Source organism: Anolis carolinensis, unplaced genomic scaffold, assembly GCF_035594765.1.
Source record: "Anolis carolinensis isolate JA03-04 unplaced genomic scaffold, rAnoCar3.1.pri scaffold_12, whole genome shotgun sequence".
NCBI classification, from domain to species: domain Eukaryota; kingdom Metazoa; phylum Chordata; class Lepidosauria; order Squamata; family Dactyloidae; genus Anolis; species Anolis carolinensis.
The window spans coordinates 21,834,842-21,858,302 of NW_026943823.1; the positions used below are offsets into that span (position 1 = coordinate 21,834,842).

A 23,461-nucleotide genomic window follows, 5' to 3' on the forward strand; every position below is an offset into this window, starting at 1 on the left:
TTTACTGTAATTGATGTTTTTATTGGATAACTGTTTTATTGCTGTGTTTTGATATTTGATTGTCTTATTGGGCTAGGCCCCATGTAAGCCGCCCCGAGTCCCTTCGGGAAGATGGGGCGGGGTATAATAATAAAGTTATTATTATTATTATTATTATTATTATTATTATTATTATTATTATTATTATTAGTCATGCAATTCAAATGGTATCAATGGCTACACTGCATTAATTCTACAGTGTAGATATAGTCTGGTTCTGGGGAACTTTGCATAAAAATGGCACCTCTCCATTGCCTTTGACGCTTTGAAAACTGACTCCAAGACAGAATATATTTTAAAGGCTTGTTTCCACTGTCAAATATGTGTTTCTGCCCCACCTTTTTAAAAACAAAGACAAGCAAGAAGTGAGCAGTTCCTTTCCATCTGTTGTCGGAGGGAAGCTTTGCTTTGTTGGCTCCAGATGACCGGCCATAAACAGTTATTAGCAGCCGACTGAGGAATGCATCTGGTTCCCCGGCCTTTAAAGTGTCCGAATGGATAGAGAGAAAGAAAGGCCTTTTTGTTTGGAGAGACATTCGGTTCTTAAAGGAGGTGGAGTCGAAATACGGTCTAACCTTTGTTTTCTGACTGCATTTTCTACCAATGCGTTGCTTGGAACTTGGAAACTGATGTGGATACAACAAGAGTAAAAATACACGAAGCTATCCATGGTGCTGAACCAATTTGGTCAGGTTGCTTTGAGCACCTGAAATGAATACATCATCTACCAGGCATGGACAAACTTTAGCTCTCCAGGTGTTTTGGACTGCAACTCCCACAATTCCTAACAGCCGGTAGGCTGTTAGGAATTGTGGGAGTTGCAGTCCAAAACACCTGGAGAGCTAAAGTTTGCCCATGCCTGGTGTATAGACTGTGGTGCTACCTTTTTAACAAAATCATAACAGAAAAAGTGTGAATGATGCCATTGGCTGCCTTGATTATCACTGAATAGCCTTGCAGCTGCAAAGTCTGGCTGCTTCCTGCCTGGGGGAATTCTTTGTTGAGAGGTGTTAGCTGGCCTTGATGGTTTCCTGTCTGGAATGCCCCTGTTTCTGAGCTTGTTCTTTATTTACTGTCTTGATTTTAGAATTACAGTAGAGTCTCACTAATCCAAGCTAAACGGGCCGGCAGAAGCTTGGATAAGCGAATATCTTGGATAATAAGGAGGGATTAAGGAAAAGCCTATTAAACATCATATTAAGTTATGATTTTACAAATTAAGCGCCAAAACATCATGTTATACAACAAATTTGACAGAAAAAGTAGTTCAATACACAGTAATGTTATGTTGTAATTACTGTATTTACGAATTTAGCACCAAAATATCATGATATATTGAAAACATTGACTACAAAAATGGCTTGGATAATCCAGAAGCTTGGATAAGCGAGGCTTGGATAAGTGAGACTCTACTGTATTTTAATACGGGTAGCCAGATTTGGTTCATTTTCATGGTTTCTTCCTTTCTGTTGAAATTGTCCACCTGCTTATGGATTTCAATGGCTTCTCTGACATGGTGGTTGTGAGAGTGTTCCAGCATTTCTGTCTTCTCAGATAATATGCTGTGTCCAGGCTGGTTCATCAAGTGCAGCCAGGCTTTGAAGCTGCAAGGCCATTCAATGCTAATCAAGCTGGCCAATTGCAACATTCACATTTGTCTCAAGCAGACAAGAATTCTATCTTTCTCCCACCCTGGAGATATATAAACCGCTCTTGCCTAGTTTCCAACAGACCTCACAACCTCTGAGGATGCCTGCCATAGATGTGGGTGAAACGTCAGAAGAGCATGCTTCTGGAACATGGCCATACAGCTGGGAAAACTCACATAACCCAATGTCATTATTATTTTTTATTTGCAATTTTCACTTTCATAGGAGTCCGATGTCTCAAATTCCAGCAAATGTGGAGAGCTGACTGTAGTTTTTTCACATTTTTTATTGCTCAACATTCCATAGCATTGCGCCGCGTCAGTTAAAGTGGCATAAAATTGCAATAATTCAACAGTGTAGATGTACCCACAAGTATATCTGTCGTATTGGACATCATCGCTCTCTCTTTCAATTTTCCCCCCAATATTTTCCTCCCACGTTTTTTCGCATTTTTTTCTCCCTTTCTCCAGGTTGTTTTCAACCCAGCAAAAGACTGCCAAAACACTCTGTGGATGTCTGCAAAGTGTCCAGTTTTTCTTACAAAATTGAGATTATATATTTTTAAAAAATTAATGTACAAACGTATTTCACAAAAATATTTATTCGCATCAAACAGTACTTTGCGTATGTTTGTGGGAGAGTTACAATTAACAAAAACACAGGCTGACACTAAGAATTCAAATGGCTGTAAAACAAATGTCTCTATAACTACAAGGCTAACGATTCCCTACATTTTGATCCAACTTTTGGCAATACTTTTAAACTGGGGCTGCAAACCGATTGGGCATTTTGCCTTTTTAACCAATTCATACATTCATAAACATTTTATGCTAAGAGTGTTGACGTTTGCAGTTGTTGGAAGCAGCTGTATCCAAAGTGATTTATTCTTTGACTAAAAGATGCCTTTTGTTCCAAAAGAAGCTGTCTTTAATTCCAATCGAGTCTCGTCCAAATGTGTTTTGGGTTTTTCCAGGTGTTGGAATATCAGTAGGGGGTTTGACTGGATGGCCCATGCGATCTCTCCCAGCTCTATTATTATTATTATTATTATTATTATTATTATTATTATTATTATTATTATTATTGTATGACACAGCAAACAAGATAGATATGCTGGATTTCGTTTCACAAAATGACAAGTCGAACACTTCCCAAGTGTCTAGGACTGTGTGATGTATTTTCGAATGATGCGCGCAGATCCCAGTAGGGTGGCCTTTTGCAGTTAGTTATTATTATTATTATTATTATTATTATTATTATTATTATTATTATTATTATTAAGACTGGGTGGCCATCTGTTGGGAATGCTCTGATTGTGCTTTTCCGGCATGGTAGGGAGTTGGACTGGATGGCCCATGCGATCTCTTCCAGCTCTATTATTATTATTACTATTATTATTATTACTATTATTATGACTGGGTGGCCAACTGTTGGGGGTGCTCTGATTGTGCTTTTCCTGCATGGTAGGGTGTGGACTGGATGGCCCATGCGATCTCTTCCATCTCTATTATTATTATTATTATTATTATTATTATTATTATTTTGTATGTCACAGCAAACAAGATAGATATGCTGGATTTTGTATTATTATTATTATTATTATTATTATTATTGAGACTGGGTGGCCATCTGTTGGGGGTGCTCTGATTGTGCTTTTCCTGTATGGCAGGGAGTTGGACTGGATGGCCCATGCGATCTCTTCCAGCTCTATTATTATTATTATTATTATTATTATTATTATTATTACATTGTATGACAGCAAACAAGATAGATATGCTGGATTTTGTATTATTATTATTCGTATTATTATTATTATTGAGACTGGGTGGCCATCTATTGGGGGTGCTCCGATTGTGCTTTTCCTGCATGGCAGGGGGTTGGACTGGATGGCCCATGTGGTCTCTTCCAACGGTATTATTCTATGATCCTATGATTGCTGTAACCTCAGGTCCAAGGGAAATGTGGCATCTCTGCGAGATGGGCTTTGCAGTCGTCCGGCTTCTTATCCATAGCCTTGCAGCCCTTTTGCTGAACTTAGTCCTTGTCCCAGCCAAGAAGTTCTCTCTCCTTAACAAATGGCTGATGTGTTGCTGCAAAGTCCTTGTTGTGACCAATATGTTTTTCCATACACGGCCTTTGCTGCATTTCTGCTCCCTGCTAAAGATTCCCGTTGTGCTGCAGGCCATTCATGGGCAGAGATGGTGGCGGACTGAAGAGCGGGCCGACCATTTCCGAATGAGTCTGTGGGTCCACGACAGGGATCGGGCTGATGGGTCCCGAGTCCCTCTGCATAGAGCCAACGCCACTGCCGTCAAAGTTGTTCATCTTCTTCTTCATTAGTTTCCGTTCTTTGGCACGGCGGTTTTGGAACCAGATTTTGACCTGTAAAATAAAGCAGGTTTTGTTTTATCCTATCCTAGCTTGGGTACCCAATGTTGCCCGGGTTATTTGAAAAGTCACAGTGTTTTAATTGTACAAAATGCATAAGTTTGTGGATTAACTAGAACTCACATCATGCTGAAGAGACCATAAGCCAGAAAATAGTAAACTTTTGCCTATGTGGCTTTGCTTTTGCATATGCCACTCCCTTCCTTTGAGCTGGTGCAGCACAACCCCTCATCCATGCCTCTACGTTCATACAACAAAAGACTCCAGCTACTCCAGAAAACGGCCAGGCTTTGAGACTGCAAGGCTATTCACTGCTATTCCACCTGGCCAACAAAGGATTCCCATAAGCCACAGCAACGCATGGCCGGGCAAAGCTAGTGTGTTTATATAAACATAATATATATATGTAAACATAAAAATAACATTTTATATATATAATGTTCTTATTTATTTATATTTTTATTTATTTGTTTTGTGTGTGTGTGTGTGTGTGTGTGTGTGTGTGTGTGTGTGTGTGTATATATATATATATATATATATATAATTTTATTTTTTCAGATTTCGTTGATTGTCTATGGTTTATGTTTTTATTCATTTATTTATTTTGTATGTGTATAAAGAATATTTTATATTTTTATGTATTGCATATAGTTTTTGTATTTTGGGTGTGTGTGTATATATAAATACAATATTTTGCATTTTTTAAATACATTTTGTATAGGTGTTAGGTTTTTATTAATGTATTTATTGCATGTGTCTCCATGGGTGTGCGCACACTGTATACATATGTGCTCATGTTCTACCTGTCTCTCAGAAAGCCTTAGGTTTGCAGCCAGTTCGGACTTCCTCCGGATGGTGATGTATCGGTTGTAATGAAACTCCTTCTCCAGCTCGAGTCTTTGGTGGTCCGAGTAGACAATGCGGTACTTCTCGGTCGTCCTTGTTTTGCCTATTTGGGGGGAAACAAACAAACAAATATCTCTGCCTGGTATTGTTTATCTCAAGATTGAGTGTCTCTTATAGGTGTATCTTGATCAGATATGGAATGGAAATCACAACTTGGGGTCCCCCTAACATCTCCAGCACCATTGATCCAATACAACAGCCAGCTGGGTGTCTGCTGTGGACTCATCTTGTTGTGTTTCAAATAATAATAATACAAGTAAAACAAGCAGTCAAAGAAGAAGAACATGCCCTGGCAGAATATATAAAGCAAAGTGAAGAACTTGCTTTGATTGAAGTCAAAAATCTCAAACTCCTCAAAACACAGCAGACAAAGAATCGGTACAAGAAGACTGCACCACAAACTAGAGCTGACAGCTGGAACCACAAAGCATTGCATGGGAAGTTCCTTGACAAAATTGAAGGAAAAGCTGACAAGGAGAAGACCTGGCTATGGCTCACGAATGGGACCCTGAAGAAGGAGACAGAAGGCCTGATCCTTGCAGCCCAGGAGCAAGACATCAGGACAAAGGCAATTAAGGCCAAGATCGAAAAATCAGCTCACGATCGTGTTAAAAAACAAAAGTATGGATTGTCGATGTTGCAATCCCAGGGGACAGCAGAATTGATGAAAAACAACTGGACAAGCTGACACAATATGAGGATTTAAAGTTATTATTATTATTATTATTATTATTATTATTATTATTATTATTATTATTATTATGTCACAGCAAACAAGATAGATATGCTGGATTTCGTATCACAAACTCACAAGTCAAACACTTCCCAAGCGTCTAGGACTGTGAGATGTATTTTCGGATGATGTGTGCAGATCCCAGTCCGGTGGCCTTTTGCAGTTGGCAGATTGTAATTTTGTCAATGTCTATTGTTTCCAAATGCCGGCTGAGATCTTTTGGCACGGCACCCAATGTGCCGATCACCACCGGGACCACCTGCACTGGTTTCTGCCAGAGTCTTTGAAGTTCAATCTATTATTATTATTATTATTATTATTATTATTATTATTATTATTGACACAACGATGTTGTATGACACAGCAAACAAGATAGGTATGCTGGATTTCGTTTCACAAAATCACAAGTCGAACACTTCCCAAGTGTCTAGGACTGTGTGATGTATTTTCGGATGATGCGTGCAGATCCCAGTAAGGTGGCCTTTTGCAGTTGGCAGATCGTAATTTTGTCAATGTCTTTTGTTTCCAAATGCCGGCTGAGATCTTTTGGCACGGCACCCAGTGTGCCCATCACCACCGGGACCACCTGCACTGGTTTCTGCCAGAGTCTTTGAAGCTCAATCTTGAGGTCCTGATAGCGGCTGATTTTTTCCTGTTGTTTTTCATCAATGCGACTGTCACCTGGGATGGCAACATCAATGATCCAAACCTTGTTCTTTTCCACAACTGTGATGTCTGGTGTGTTGTGTTCCAGAACTTTGTCAGTCTGGATTCGGAAGTCCCACAGTATCTTTGCGTGTTCATTTTCCACAACCTTTAGAGGTTTGTGATCCCACCAGTTCTTTACTGCAGGGAGGTGGTACTTGAGGCATTAATAATAATAATAATCATCATCATCATCATCATCATAATCATAATCATCATAATTATTATCATTATTATTATTCAGGAGCCCCCAGTGTCATAGTGGGTTAAAGCCTTGTGACTTGAAGGTTGGGTTGCTGACCTGAAGGCTGCCAGGTTCGAATCCAACCCAGGGAGAGCGTGGATGAGCTCCCTCTAGTAGCTCCAGCTCCATTCGGGGACATGAGAGAAGCCTTCCACAAAGATGGTAAAAACATCAATGCCAATGTCCCCTTGGCAATGTCCTTGCAGACCAATTCTCTCACACCGGAAGTGACTTGCAGTTTCTCAAGTTACTCCGGATACAAAAAATTATTATTATTATTATTATTATTATTATTATTATTATTATTATTGTTATTATTAGTCAACCGGGGACTTGAAGACCCAAGGTTCCTCTTGCAGGACAAAACACTCACCTCCGGCTTGACCTGGGTTTAGGATACTGGGGTTAAATGTAGCAGTGTGAGACTCGGCCCAAATTGAGGAGCGGGTTGGATGCCGAAGGGAGACAGAAGGGACAAGGCTTTGTTTCCCTCCTCAGCCATAAAATTCACAGGGCATTCCTTCCGAGCACAATAAAGGTCTCTTTTATTTGCTGTGAAAATTATCACCCTTTCCGGCCATATAAGGGGAGAGAGAAAGAGAGAAGGAGGAAGAGAAGGGGGGGATGCATATCAAAGCCAGGGAGGTGTGAAAAAGGGTAGCCAGATAAGGCCAGGACGGAGGCCTCTGAACTGGGGACAATGGGACCACGGGTCAGGACAGGCCGGCGACCTCGCAGCTGGTTGGTAAAGGGGAAAACAACATCCCATGAGACAAAAACCCCTTCGGGTCTTCCTCTTTATGTCTCTTGACATCCTCCTCGGCACAGGGCTGGGTCCACCTCTGGCATCGCAGCATCTCTGCCTTGGAAGGGGCGGGGACACCAAAGGCCATCTAATCCAGCCTTTGAAAAATCTCCCCTTCTTATTTTAGTTCTCCTCCTCCTGCACTCCTGTTTTCCTAGGGCCCTTCCAGACAGTGATATAAACCAGAATATCAAGGCAGAAAATCCCACAGTATCTGCTTTGAAAATGTATACAGTATTTATTATTTCAGTAGTCTCACTTATCCAAGCCTCGCTTATCCAAGCTTCTGGATTATCCAAGCCATTTTTATAGTCGGTGTTTTCAATATATCGTGATATTTTGGTGCTAAATTCGTAAATACAGTAATTACAACATAACATTACTGCGTATTGAACTGCTTTTTCTGTCAAATTTGTTGTAAAGCATGATGTTTTGGTGCTTAATTTGTAAAATCATAACCTAATTTGATGTTTAATAGGCTTTTCCTTAATCCCTCCTTATTATCCAAGATATTCACTTATCCTAGCTACTGCTGGCCCGTTTAGCTTGGATAAGTGAGACTCTACTGTATTTATTTATTTGCAACATTTAAATCCTGCCCTTCTCACCCCAAAGGGATCTCAGGGCGGCTTACAAGTTATATGTACATACAATATGTTATATTATTAGCATAGCACAATATAAGTACTATATACAGTAGAGTCTCACTTATCCAACGTTCTGGATTATCCAACACATTTTTGTAGTCAATGTTTTCAATACATCGTGATATTTTGGTGCTAAATTCGTAAATACAGTAATTACTATGTAGCATTACTGCATATTGAACTACTTTTTCTACCAGATTTGTGGTAAAACATGATGTTTTGGTGCTTAATTTGTAAAATCATAACCTAATTTGATGTTTAATAGGCTTCTCCTTAATCTCTCCTTATTATCCAACATATTCGCTTATCCAACTTTCTGCCGGCCCGTTTATGTTGGATAAGTGAGACTCTACTGTATTACTATATTGTCCTATACCAATATATTGCAATATAATTAGAAATATTACATGTAATATAAATATACAATTATAATAATATATATGGCAGTGTGGACTCTGATAACCCAGTTCGAAGCAGATATTGTGGGATTTTCTGCCTTAGATAAGGTAAAGGTTTTCCCTTTACATTAAGTCCAGTCATGTCTGACTCTGGGGGTTGGTGCTCATCTCCATTTCTAAGCCGAAGAGCCGGTGTTGTCCGTAGACACCTCCAAGGTCATGTGGCCACTGGCATGACTGCATGAGCGCCGTTACCTTCCTGCCAGAGCTGTACCTATTGATCTACTTACATTGGCATGTTTTCAAACTGCTAGGTTGGTAGAAGCTGGAGATAACAGCAGCTGCTCACTCCGCTCCCCGGATTTGAACCTGGGACCTTTCGGTCTGCAAGTTCAGCTGCTCAGCGCTTTAACACACTGTGCCACCGGGGGCTCTGGATCAACGAATATTCAACCATTAAACAAGACCTACTATTCTAATCCGGGTTGCGTTGAGGGCCTCAGATACACTTTATTACTCATATGCGAGAACTTTCCCTGAGCTGTTAAAATTCCAGAGAGTAGCCGTCCTATGGAGAGATCAAACTGGTTTCTGTAACTGGTCTGGGTGGGCAAATTCCTGCATGCTCTGGGGAGGTGGCGGGGCTAGCATGTTAAAGCCAAAGAGTCTCTTTCATCCACTGGTTGCATTTGAAGTGTTAATGGGAGAAAAGCACCGGCATCATCCTCGGGCTACAGACCTCCTTCTCCTTCCATTGGAAAAGAGGATTCCCTAAGCCAAGGCGACCTTTCTTTCCCCTTCACACTCCCATTTGGGCCTTTTTGTCATACAAATGGGTCACATTGGGAAACATCCACCTTCAAAGCAAAAGTGCAGCTAGAAGCAATGGGGGAGCCAGCCAGAATGAAAGCAGACCATATCTATCTCTATCTATCTATCTATCTATCTATCTATCTATCTATCTATCTATCTATCTATCTATCTATGTCTATCTCTATCTCTATCTCTATCTCTATTTCTATCTCTATATCTATCTATCTCTATCTATTTATCTATCTAGATATAGATATAGATATAGATATAGAGGGTCTGCTTTCATTATGGCTTTCTATATATATACATATATATCTGCCCACTCAACAATAGGATGCTTTGCCATCATTACCTTGCACTTTATTGACTATTTTAGCTGTGAAATTACCTCTCCTTATTTTGAAATATTCTGCACTTTGGCCCAGATCCGTGTTTTAGTCTCCCGTTTTTAACATTTTATGCTGTATCTTGATTTTTATGATTGTTTTATTGATGCTGATGTTTAATTGTTGGGATATTTGTTTTATTGTTTTATTGCTGTTATTGTATTATTGTGTCAGGCAAGGCCCCATGTAAGCCTCTCCGAGTCCCTCCGGGGAGATGGGGCGGGGTATAAAAATAAAGTTGTTAATATATATACACACACACACACACACACACATATACACATATACACACACACATACATATATATACACATGCACACACACACATATACATATACATGTACACACACATATTTATATATTTTAATATGTTTTAATATGCTCTTAATATGATTATTATTTTATTTTATTTTTGTTATGTTTAGAGTGTTTAGAGTATTTTATTTTATTTTTGTTATGTTTAGAGTGTTGGATTTTAATAGCTGTGTTTGTATTCTGATATTTTTATATGTTCTCTTGGTTTATCTGGGTTTGGCCCCATGTAAGCCACCCCGAGTCCCTCTGGGGAGATGGAGGCGAGGTATAAGAATAAAGTATTATTATTATTATTCATACATATACATATATGGGCTCCCCAGTGACGCAGTGTGTTAAAGTGCTGAGCTGCTGAACTTGCTGACCGAAAGGTCGCAGGTTCGAATCCGGGGAGCAGGGTGAGCGCCCGCTGTTGGCTCCCGCTTCTGCCAACCTAGCAGTTTGAAAACATGCAAATATGAGTAGAGCAATAGGTACTGCTCCGGCAGGAAAGTAACGGCGCTCCATGCACTCATGCCTGTGGCCACATGACCTTGGAGGTGTCTAAGGACAACGCCGGCTCTTCGGGTTAGAGTCGGACACGACTGGACTTAATGTAAAAACTTTACTTTTTATACACACACGCACGTATGTACATACATATATACATACATATATACACATATATTGTATGTGTGTGTATATACATACACTTATATATGCATACACACAAACACACACACATATATATATATGAAATTCCTGAGGTTGCCATCAATCAGCTGGGAACCTGAAAACATATATATGCCTTCAAGTTGCCAGCTGATTGATGGCAACCTCGGGAATTTCATAGGGTTTCTTAGGCAAGAAAGACTCAGCCGTGGTTTTGCCCATTGCCTTGAAATATAAAGGATAGCATCTGCTATTGAGTTGCTGTCAGTTTTTCGGGCTGTCTAGCCATGTTCTAGGAGCATTCTCTCCTGACCTTTCACCCACATCTATGGCAGGCATCCTCAGAGGTTGTGAAGTCTGTTGGTAATTAAGCAAGTGGGGTTTATATATCTGTGGAATAATGTCCAAGGCGGGGGAAAGAACTCTTGCAAGTGTGAATGTTGCAGTTAATCACCTTGATTAGCATTGAACAGCCTTGCAGCTTCAAAGCCTGGCTGCTTCCTGCCTGGCAGAATCCTTTGTTGGGCCCTGATTGTCTCCTGTCTGGAATTCCCCTGTTTTCTGGGTGTTGTTCTTTATTTACTGCATGATTCCCAGATGAATGATTTGACTTCAGTAGTAGCATTGATTTCCAACAAATTGGTAAATCCCAGGATAACCAAACCAAAGATTCATTTGTGGGATTTGTTTTCAATCACACTGAGTCAAAAAGTCAACACAGAACCGCCAGATTAATGTGTGGGATTGATTTGCAATACATGACCACCATTATTGTAATAATAATAATAATAATAATAATAATAATAATAATAATAATAATAATAATAATATAATCCAACTGCAAAAGGCCACCCTGCTGGGATCTGTGCGCATCATCCGAAAATACATCACACAGTCCTAGACACTTGGGAAGTGTTCGACTTGTGATTTTGTGATATGAAATCCAGCATATCTATCTTGTTTGCTGTGTCATACAATATAATAATAATAATGATAATAATAATAATAATAATAATAATGATGATGATGATGATGATGATGATGATGTAATAATAATGGGTTGTTGTGAGTCAATCCCATTGGGTCAATGTGTCTACTCAGGACTTTCAAGCCAACATTTAGCTTGAGTTTCATGGATTATAGCCTACTCTGAAAAAGTCTGGATCTAGCCCAGCTTTGTAGCTTAAACATCATGCATGGTGGTGAAACACCATGTATAAGCATGCAAACCTATGTACGTATGCTTTAGAATAGGTCCCTTCATATGAGCATGCACATCATCCTACTCAACATATTTATTTATTTATTTATTTATTTATTTATTTATATCTCCCCAAGGAGACTCAGAGCGGTTTCCAACATGTATGGCAAAGATTCAATACCAACAAGAAAAATAAACATACAAAGAAATTACATCAAAGCAGATCACATCAAGCAATAATAACATTATGGGTACGATTTTTCTCTCATCCCTGACCGAAACAAGCTTCTATTTCCAAACATAGCCTGGGATAAGTGGTTCTTCTTTTCTCTCTCTCTCTCTGAGCCCTTCTACACTACCATATAATCCAGGTTTATCAATGCAGGTAATAATAATAATAAAATAAGCGACATTTATATATTGTATTATAACACTATATTGCAATATTAGTAATATTACATGTAATATAAATATACAATTATAATAGTGTATTATTATTATATTGTATTACATTATAATATTATTATCAATATTATATGTATATACAATGCATTATATTATTAGTATACCATTATATGAGTATTATATATTATAATATTGACACAGGAGACATGATGCACATGATCTGCTTTGAACTGGACTATCTGAGTCTACACTGCCATATAATCTAGTCCAAAGCAGATGACCTAGATTATTATATTGTTAGATTGACACAGGAGACATGATGCACATGATCTGCTTTGAACTGGACTATCTGAGTCCACACTGCCATATAATCCAGTTCAAAGCAGATGACCTGGATTGGATATGGCAGTGTAGAATGGGCTTCTATCTCTCTGTGTCTCCTTACATTGATGTTGGAAGGACAATTCATCAAAGCCAGAGGTTCAAAAGCCCATTTTGAGTCAGGGATGAGTGATGGTGAGATGAGGTTGGGGAGAAAGATGAGGTGAGATGAGATGATGGTGAGATGAGGTTGGGGAGAAAGATGAGGTGAGATGAGATGATGGTGAGATGAGGTTGGGGAGAAAGATGAGGTGAGATGAGATGATGGTGAGATGAGGTTGGGGAGAAAGATGAGGTGAGATGAGATGATGGTGAGATGAGGTTGGGGAGAAAGATGAGGTGAGATGAGATGATGGTGAGATGAGGTTGGGGAGAAAGATGAGGTGAGATGAGATGATGGTGAGATGAGGTTGGGGAGAAAGATGAGGTGAGATGAGATGATGGTGAGATGAGGTTGGGGAGAAAGATGAGGTGAGATGAGATGATGATGAGATGATGTTGAGGAGAAAGTCTCCCCAATGAATGCTCAGCATGGTTGGTGCATTGGCCAACTTACCTGTGGAAGTGGACTGGATGGTTTTCCTCATCCACTCGTAGGAGCTGAGAGGCGAGATCTGCTCTGCGTTGATGGTCTCCACGGAGGACAAAGCCCCAGATCCAGCAGCATTAAGAGAACCATAGTCGGTGGGACCGTATGGAGCCGGCCCAGGAGAGGAGCTGTTCATTGGGGCCATCCCTGCATTGAAAGCATCCCAGTCCTCTCTCTGTGGGCCATAATGGGCCCCCCAAGATCCAGGAGGCTGACCCCGGCTCTCTATGCCCTGCGTGTGGTGGAATCCCATATAGTCGTTGTAGGAGGCCGTGGAGGAGAAGCTTTGTCCTGGCAAATGGCTGTTGTTCCCACTGCCGCCGTTGCACCTGATGGTGGCTGGATACATGCTGGCTTCTTTCTCCAAGGGCCGGCTCACATACATGGTGGCTCATCCCCTGGCATGGCCTCTCCAAGGCCTCCTCCTGGCTTGGCCTGGCATCCCCTTCTTCTTCTTCTTCCTCTTGCTTCTTCTCCCAAATCTTAGGTGTCTTTGGCTTCCCTTGGCCAGGAGAAGAGAGGAGAGGGGACCCTTTTGGGAAGCCTGTTGTCCCAGATCACTGGCTGCTGCTCCCACGTCGCATTTGCATCCGAATGAAGGGAGGGCTCTTCCAACCCCAACAACACCTTGCTCCCGGTGGGAGGGTTTCCTGCCTTGAAGACAAGACCCACTCCCCCCTTTTCAGGGTCTTGCTCAACTCCAACAGATCCCAAGGAACAACGACAGGAGCACATCCTGATCAGTCCCAACTCTGAGGACGATGAAATCGGGCTACACATTGGGGAACCTGAGATGCAGGAAAGGGAGATGTATGGAGAAGCGTGAAACTGGGACCACATTAGCAGGGAGAGTAAATACTCCAAGGACAGGGCCAGGATGCAAAAGGACCTCAACAGATGAGAGAGATGATTGGCCAAAACTAACACAATGCATTTCAACAAGGACAAATGTAAGATATGACACTTTGGCAGAAAAAGTGAAATGCAAAGAGACAGGATAAGAGATGCCGGGCTTGACAACAATCCATGTGAGAAAGATCTTGGGGTCTTTGTGGAGAGCCAAGAGTGTGATGCAGCAGCTAAAAAAGCCAATGGGATTCTGGACCTCATCAAAAGCAATCTAGTGTCTGGATCGAGGGAAGTCATGATGTCTCTCTATTTGGCTTTGGTCAGACCTCTTTACCTGGAATCACACTGTGTCCACCTCTGGGCTCACAGTTCAAAAGAGAGATTGACTCTAAGATGGAAGAAGTCCAGAGGAAGAGGGAGACTCAAAGGTCTGGAGACCATGAATCTCTATGAGGAGCGTCTTAAAGAACTGGGTCTGTTTGTTGGAGACTAGCTCGGAGGCAAAGTAAAGGAGAGAATTCCAGGAGAGCAATAAAACAAGCCTTTTATTATTATCACAGCTGATGATAAGGCAAAACAGCCATAGGTACCCACTCTAATGGGTCCTTACTATGCAAATGGCCATCGCAACATGTGCGTAGCAAACAAAGAATTTATATCTCGGCTTATCTAAAATTGACCAATGGCTGAGGGTCTTCCTCACCTTCCACACCTACTTGGCATAAGTGATACCAATGACCTAACTTGTTTACTCTGAGCTTTCTTCTCCCTTTGGAACCTCCTGGAGGAAGGCACCAGCTCACAGGAAAAGAGGGGCATATGCACAGGCAAAGCTACATAGGCAATAGTTTACTATTTTTCTGGCTTATGGTCCCTACATGTTTATCCTGCAGAAGATAAGTTTGAGAGGAGACATGAGAGGGGCCATGCGTAAATATCTGAAAGGGTGTCCTAAGGAAGAGGGAGCAGGCTTGGTTTCTGCTGCCCTGGAAATCAGGACTCGGTGGAGCCATGGGTTCAAATGATGATGATGATGATGGTCGGTTGTTGAAGGCTTTTATGGCCAGAATCACTGGGTTGTTGTGCATTTTCCAGGCTGCCTGGCCGGAAAATGCACAACCTCCTCCTCTTAGGATTCCTGCCATAGATGTGCATTCTTTCCTTATGTTTCGCCCACATCTATGGCAGGCATCCTCAAAGGTTATGAGGTTTGTTGGAAACTAGGCAAGTGGGGTTTATATATCTGTGGAAGGTCCAGGGTGGGAGAAAGAACTCTTGTCTTTTGGAGGGAAGTGTTGATGTCGCAATTGGCCAGCTTGAATAGCCTTGCAGCTTCAAAGCCCGGCTGCTTCCTGTCTGGGGGAATCCTTTGTAAACAGCTGATAATTCATTTGCCTTCCTCATGCCTGGCTTCCGACTTCTCCTGAAGTAATGAAAGGAAGGATTTCTGCAGAAACTGGTTCTTGAAACCTTCTTGACACCAAGTGAGCAAACCTTGTTAAGAAACCTACAAGGGGTTCACCTTGGGGTCGCCCTAAGTTGGAAATCACTTGAAAACTTCCAACAACAACTGTAGGGTCAACTGTCTTGACACTGTTTTTTAATGTGCCAGGAAAGCTCAGTAGGGAGAACTGAAGCATTGGCACAGATAGGTAGCAGTCCATTAAGGACGTGAGGCTTAATGGAATGAGCCGAGACATTAAAGCAAAGCCTCTGTTAAAGGGGTGCAAAGCGGCTGACTCTGCCGGCAAGGTTTGGCCTCCTTTTGGCACCTCCGGCTTCTTCACAAGTGGATGGCGGATCAGTGCCGAACCCACCCGGTCAGGATTCCCCTCTGAATTTTCAAGGAACTATCAATAATGCAGTCATGCCGGCCACACGACCTTGGAGGTGTCTACGGACAACGCCGGCTCTTCAGCTTAGAAATGGTGATGAGCACCAACCCACAGAGTTGGACACGACTGGACTCAGCGTCATCTCATGGCAACCCAAAGGGGAATATCTCACAGGGTTTTCTTAGCAGGATTTGTTCAGAGGAGTTTTGCCTTCCTTTGAGGCTGAGAGAGTGGTACTTGCCCAAGGTCTCCCAGTGGTTTCCATAGCCGAGCGGAGATTTGAGCCACTGGTTTCAATCCCAGTGCTGATGTTGCAATTGGCCACCTTGGTGGTGGTGGTGGTTGTTGTTGTTGTTGTTGTTGTTGTTGTTGTTGTTATTCAACTACATTTCTATAACGCTTTTTCTCATCCCTGGGGGGACTCAAAGCGGTTTACGACATAATAAATGGCAAAATTCTTTTTTTTTTTGCTTTTTTTTGTGGGATATGTATATACGTACACACACATAAAACATACAATCATGATATTCCACAATCAAAATGGCAAAATTCAATGCTTCACATATATATAAAATTATATCACATATCTAAATCAAAAACATATAACTGTAGATTTAGACCATTAAAACTATAAAAACATCAAGCACAAACATAAGCATGAAACATGTTGTGTTGCAGCAATTATCATTGAATAGCCTTGCAACATCAAAGCCTGGCTGCTTCCTGCCTGAGGGAATATTTGCTTGGGAGGTGTTAGCTGGCCCTGATTGCTTCCTGTCTGGAATTCCCCTTTTTTTTGGGTGTTGTTATTTATTTGAGAACACAGCAATGCTGGACCACTCTCACAACCACCATGTCAGACGACGCAGAGAAGCCGCTGAAATCCACAAGAAGCAGGTGGGCAATTTCAACAGAAAGGAAGAAACCACGAAAATGAACAAAATCTGTCTCTCAGTATTTCAAAACTCTAAAATCAGGACAATAAATAAGGGAAAACATTCAGGAAACAGGGGAATTCCAGACAGGAAACAATCAGGGCCAGCTAACACCACCCAACAAAGGATTCCCCCAGGCAGGAAGCAGCCAGGCTTTGAAGCTGCAAGGCCATTCAATGCGAATCAAGGTGGCCAATAGCAAAATTCACATTTGTCTCAAACAGACAAGAGTTTGTTCCTCCACCCTGGGCATCATTCCACCTCTGAGGATGCCTACCATAGATGCGGGCAAAACGTCAGGAGAGAATGCTTCTAGAACATGGCCATGCAGTCCAGAAAACTCTCAGCAACCCAGTGATTCTGACTATGAAATCTTTTGGCTCCAATGAAGCTTCGAGGGCATCTAGTGGCCATTGGGCTGTAACACAGATCACACATTGATCGTTTTTCCTGCTTGACATGCCAAATGCATTGCTGCAATTTGCAAATTGTTATTATTGTTGTTGTTTTCATTTTGCTAAAAGCTTATTGTGAGACATCCGGATGACTGTGAAAAAAGGAGGCAAGGTGGCGCAAGGTCTTAGCTTTGGACTGCTCAGTCATAGAAAGCCATTGCATGACCTTGGCCGAGTCACACTCTCTCGTCCTCGGGTAAATCCAACCTTCCATCTGCTATAACAAAGTTTAAAAACCTCTATTCCATTGAACAAACATTTTCCTAATTTATTATTCCCCACTAGATGGCACTTTTCATACACGGGAGAATAGTTTCCTCATTTTGCCCACATCTTTGACACCCACAAATTACCAATCTTTGTGCAAATTCTGTTCTATTCCGCAAGGAATCAAAACAGAGCCACCGGTTTCCAGAAGCGTTCTCCTTTGCCACTCTTAACATGACTAAACTAATGAAGATCCCTGTTTTATTGCATAGGGACTCAGGAGACCCGCCAATGGTTCAAAGCAGTTGTTGATTATTTCTTCTTGGTTCGTAAAATATTATTTTAGGATATTTGTGTCTTCGGCGTTTTCCCAGTAGGTGGGTGGCACCGCACATTGCAATCCGAAATCTATGAAAACGAACTTGCTAAATAGAGGAGGGAAGGAAAATCTGTATACTGAGATCACTCTTACTTGAATTAAATCCTTATTTAAAAAGGTAAAGTCATTAAGTCCAGTTGTGCCCAACTCTGGGGGTATTTATCTCTATTTCTAAGCTGAAGAGCCGGCATTGTCCGTAGACACCTCCAAGGTCATGTGGCCACTGGCATGACTGCATGGAGCACCGTTACCTTCCCGCCAGAGCAGTACCTATTGATCTACTCACATTTGCATGTCCGTAGACACCTCCAAGGTCACATGGCCAGCATGACAGCATGGAGTGCCGTTACCTTCCCGCCGGAGCAGTACCTATTGATCTACTCACATTGGCATGTTTTCGAACTGCTAGGTTGGCAGAAGCTGGGGCTAACAGCAGGCGCTCACTCTGCTCCCTGGATTCGAACCTGCGACCTTTCGGTCTGCAAGTTCAGCAGCTCAGCGCTTTAACACGCTGCGCCACCAGGGGCCTAGCAATCCTTTTTAGCAAACTAAAAACTCATTTTAAGCCACCCAGGAGTGCCTTGATTTTTTATGACATGTTCATAGAATCATAGAATCCTAGAGTTGGAAGAGACCTTGTGGGCCATGCACCCAGTCCAGCCCCATTCTGGCAAGAAGCATGAAAATCACATTCAAAGCCCCCCTGACAGATGCCCATCCAGCCTCTACTTAAAAGCCTCCAAAGAAGAAGCCTCCACCACACTCTGGGGCAGAGAGTTCCACTCTCTCACAGTTAGGAAGTTCTTCGAACGTTCAGGTGGAATCTCCTTTACTGTAGTTTAAAGCCATTGTTCTGCTTCCTAGTCTCCAGGTCAGCAGAAAGGAAGCTTGCTCCTTCCTCCCCATGACTTCCATTCACATATCTATACATGGCAATCGTGTCTCCTCTCAGCCTTCTCTTCTGCAGGGTAAACATGCCCAGCTCTTTCAGCCACTCCTCATAGGGATTCTTGTTCTCCAGACCCATGACCATTTTAGTCGCCCTCCTCTGGACACATTCCAGCTTAGAGTCAACATCTCCCTTCAACTGCAGTGCCCAGAACTGGACACAGTGTGATCTGACCAAGGCAGAATAGAATAGAGAGAGAGCATGACTTTCCTGGATCTAGACACTAGACTCCTATTGATGCAGGCCAACATCCCATTGGCTTTTTTTTGCCTCTGCATCACATTGTTGGCTCATGTTCCGCTTCCTCTCCACGAGGACTCCAAGATCTCTTTCACACAAGTCAGACATCCTCCCCCATTCTGTACTTTTGCATTTCATTTTTTCTTCCTAAGTGGAGTCTCTTGCATTTGTCCCTGTTGAGGTTCATTGTGTTAGTTTTGGCCAATCATCTCTCTAATCTGTGAAGATCGTTTTGGATTCTGCTCCTGTCTTCTGGAGTGTTGGCTCTCCCTCCCAATCTGGTCCAGAACAGAACGCCAACGCCTCCTAATTGTGTAATGACTTTTGAAACATTTTTTTTATAGGAGAAGGGGACAGGCATGATGGGAAACAAGCCCTTTGTCTGGCCACAAAGGCCTGAGTGCAAGCGCATCCTCCAAAACCAGCTGATGAAAAGCCACAGGGTTACCTTGCGTAGGTGGTTTGTCAATGCACAGCTGCAGTTCCGGGCTGTTTAAAAATAGAAGTGAGTGGGCAGCGGAGGAAAACGCTCCCCGGGAAGGCAGCAAAACCGCCTTGAAGCCTGGCATGCTCTCCTTCTGTTCTTTCTCCCAACCGGGATTGCAAGCAAGCGAGATGATGGACATCATTAGGGACAAAGTCATGCAAACACAGGATGAGGTGCGGGGCCTTAATGCAAATGAAATGAAATCAAAGTATTTCTTTAAGACGATGATGGCCAACCATTCTTCCAAGACGACTTGCAAATACAGTAGAGTCTCACTTATCCAACATAAACGGGCCGGCAGAACGTTGTATAAGCGAATATCTTGGTTAATAAGGAGAGATTAAGGAGAAGCCTATTAAACATCCAATTAGGTTACGATTTTACAAATTAAGCACCAAAACATCATGTTATACAACAAATTTGACGGAAAAGTAGTTCAATAGGCAGTAATGCTACGTAGTAATTACTGTATTTACGAATTTAGCACCAAAAAATCACGATATATTGAAAACATTGACTCCAAAAATGCGTTGGATAATCCAGAATGTTGGATAAGTGAGACTCTATTGTAACTACAAGAATGGTATCGACAGAAATAAGTGAGGGAACACTGTATAGTAACTTGTAAGCCGCTTTGAGTCCCCTTGGGATGTGAGAGGGCGAAGTATAAATGTAGTAAATAAATACTGTATACTGTATATACTCGAGTATAAGCCGAGTTTTTCAGCCCTTTTTTAGGACTGAAAATGCCCCCTTCGGCTTATACTCGAGTGAGGGTCCTGGTCGGCTTATACTTGAGTATATATGGTACATGTATTATTTTTCTCTATTTTTATTGGTATTATTACATTTATTATTTTACTGTATTATTATTGGGGTTTTTTAGGGGGTTTTTTTGCAATATAGTTTATATTTATTTCTTAAGGATACTCTATTATTATTGTTACTACAGTAGAGTCTCACTTATCCAAGCCTCGCTTATCCAAGCTTCTGGATTATCCAAGCCATTTTTGTAGTCAATGTTTTCAATATATTGTGATATTTTGGTGCTAAATTCGTAAAGACAGTAATTACAACATAACATTACTGCGTATTGAACTGCTTTTTCTGTCAAATTTGTTGTATAACATGATGTTTTGGTGCTTCATTTGTAAAATCATAACCTAATTTGATGTTTAATAGGCTTTTCCTTAATCCCTCCTTATTATCCAACATATTCGCTTATCCAACGTTCTGCCGGCCTGTTTATGTTGGATAAGTGAGACGCTACTGTAAGTCATTGTAAATGCTGCAGAAGTTTATGCAACTCCCCAAAACAAGGTAACAAGTTGTTCTGAATGGAATGTAAGCCTCGGGCTTTTTAGAAAAACCTTACATAGCCCTGATTTTATTATTATTTTTGAAGAGCCCTGTTAGGCCACATATATGTCTCTAAGTAGCATATATACCACAAAAGACATAAATCTTTACCGATTCTGACATCCCAGGTCTTCTTACATAAGAAGACCGCTACTATTTTCCATTTCATAAATTCCCAGCTCTTGCGTTTGAGCTGTTCGGGTCCAAGGAACTATGTTGCAATTGTGTTAACCATTGATGTTTAGATGTTGCAGGTTTTACTTTGTAATTGGTACTAATAATAATAATAATAATAATAATAATAATAATAATAATATTCTATACTTTGTGTTGCGGTCATGTATTCTTTACTTTGTATTGTGTTCATTCATCCTATACGTTGCATGGTGGTTGTGCATTCTATATTTTGCATTGTGGTTGTCTTCTTTACTTTGCATTGCGGTTGTGCATCCTATACTTTGCGTTGCGGTCATGTATTCTTTACTTTGTATTGTGTTCATTCATCCTATATGTTGCATGGTGGTTGTGCATTCTGTATTTTGCATTGTGGTTGTGTTCTTTACTTTGCATTGCGGTTGTATTCCTTACTTTGCATTGTGATTGTGCATCCTATACTTTGCGTTGCGGTCATGTATTCTTTACTTTGTATTGTGTTCATTCATCCTATATGTTACATGGTGGTTGTGCATTCTATATTTTGCATTGTGATTGTGTTCTTTACTTTGCATTGCGGTTGTATTCCTTACTTTGCACTGTGGTTGTGCATCCTATACTTTCTATTGTGGTTGTGTTCTTTACTTTGCATTGCGGTTGTATTCCTTACTTTGCACTGTGGTTGTGCATCCTATAATTTGCATTGTGGTTGTGTTCTTTACTTTGCATTGCGGTTGTATTCCTTACTTTGCACTGTGGTTGTGCATCCTATACTTTCTATTGTGGTTGTGTTCTTTACTTTGCATTGCGGTTGTATTCCTTACTTTGCACTGTGGTTGTGCATCCTATACTTTGCATTGTGGTTGTGTTCTTTACTTTGCATTGCGGTTGCATTCCTTACTTTGCACTGTGGTTGTGCATCCTATACTTTGCATTGTGGTTGTGTTCTTTACTTTGCATTGTGGTTGCATTCCTTACTTTGCACTGTGGTTGTGCATCCTATACTTTGCATTGTGGTTGTGTTCTTTACTTTGCATTGCGGTTGCATTCCTTACTTTGCACTGTGGTTGTGCATCCTATAGTTTGCATTGTGGTTGTGTTCTTTACTTTGCATTGCGGTTGTATTCCTTACTTTGCATTGTGATTGTGCATCCTATACTTTGCGTTGTGGTCCTGTATTCTCTACTTTGCATTGTGGTCGGTTTATCCTATACATCATGTTGCATCAACAACAACAACAACAACAACAATTTATTGATTAGCCAGTTGGCCTTATCAAAGACAGACAATACAAAAACAACATACAACATACATCTGGTTCACTTAAAATAAAATACAGATATACAGGTGTCTGCCTGCTTGGTGCCAATGTAGTTTAGCTATGTTGTTTTTGTATTGTCTGTCTTTGATAAGGCCAACTGGCTAATCAATAAATTGTTGTTGTGGTTGTGCATCATATATGGCGCATGGGTCAGTGGCGTCCAGCCATTGAGCATTGTCGAACATTGATGCCATTCTGGATGGGGACCATTATGTGCAACAAGGGTGCGTATCCATATTGCTTCTCTACAAAATAGACATTGTGTAGCCACATCATCGTGTGCCGAGGCCAAGGCTCACCATGGAGGGAAGCCATCTCCTTCCTTCCTTCCTTCCTTCCTTCCTTCCTTCCTTCCTTCCTTCCTTCCTTCCGCAAAGGCCTTGCCGCTTTGTCTCCCCTTTTCTTCTCTCCTCTCCTTGCCTTTCCCGCTTCCCATTGTGTGCTGCGCGATTTGCGAAGACAGCTTGTGACATCCTCGCTTGGGGCATCAACAGCAAAGGCTGGCGCCGGAAAATATACATGAATCAAAGGTCAACGCTCTTCCAGGGGGGCGGCAGAGCATTAAGTTCTTCTTCTACTTCTTTCCCCAAAAAAAGATTCATTTATAGGAGGGAAAGCAAATTAACCTTTGAGGACTTGAAGAATTTGTTCTGACAAAAGCTCAGCCTCCAAACAAAGAGGTTGCGGTGCGACCGGCGACGGATCCGCAAATGCTTTTTAGGGTCACCTTTTTGGCCCTGACAAGCGGCGCTGGCGGTTCTCGCCGAGGCCAAGGTTGGAGAAGCAGAGGTGAGGATGCCACAGGCCAGGAGGGATGATGGGTGGCCGTTCCCAAAACCATGCTCAGGCGCACGTAGTGAAGGGACCATGGGCCAGAAATCAGTAGACTTTTGCATATATAGCTTTGCCTCTGCTTATATCATATTAGCTTCATATAGACAACAAGCTCTTTGTATGAGCCAAAGTAACAAAGGCCGAGAGTGTGTGACTTGCCTAAGAAACCCCCTTGGGCCATGAACCAGAAACCAAACTTTAAC

The 23,461-nt window shown here is 41.6% G+C and overlaps 2 protein-coding genes across 5 annotated transcripts in view; one reads left to right on the forward strand and one right to left on the reverse strand.

Annotated features, from left to right (window-relative positions):
• LOC134294124 (uncharacterized) overlaps positions 1 to 23,461 on the forward strand; it is an 88,068-nt gene that overhangs the window by 8,439 nt on the left and 56,168 nt on the right. The window contains exon 3 of one of the 4 annotated variants that reach the window (XR_010001101.1): positions 4,891 to 8,555. The exons of the other annotated variants lie outside the window; for them this stretch is intronic. The gene's annotated coding sequence lies outside the window, so the exon portion shown is untranslated. Of the gene's footprint in view, positions 1 to 4,890; positions 8,556 to 23,461 lie in introns of those variants that run through there. 4 annotated transcript variants of the gene reach the window in all.
• On the reverse strand, positions 2,274 to 13,831 carry LOC103281331 (homeobox protein CDX-4). Its single transcript, XM_062964102.1, has 3 exons — positions 13,223 to 13,831; positions 4,880 to 5,025; positions 2,274 to 4,070 (listed from the first exon to the last, which is right to left on the reverse strand). The coding sequence occupies exons 1-3, from the start codon at positions 13,638 to 13,640 to the stop codon at positions 3,846 to 3,848; spliced, it is 789 nt and encodes a 262-aa protein (XP_062820172.1). The 5' UTR covers positions 13,641 to 13,831; the 3' UTR covers positions 2,274 to 3,845.

Excerpts from the sequence above, each read along its gene's own strand:
- LOC103281331 (XM_062964102.1), bottom strand. The coding sequence starts at position 13,640 with ATGTATGTGAGCCGGCCCTTGGAGAAAGAAGCCAGCATGTATCCAGCC. Across the intron at positions 5,026-13,222 it reads CATCCAGTCCACTTCCACAG|GCAAAACAAGGACGACCGAG; the intron begins GTAAGTTGGCCA and ends CCCCCCAAATAG. Across the intron at positions 4,071-4,879 it reads TAAGGCTTTCTGAGAGACAG|GTCAAAATCTGGTTCCAAAA; the intron begins GTAGAACATGAG and ends TTTATTTTACAG.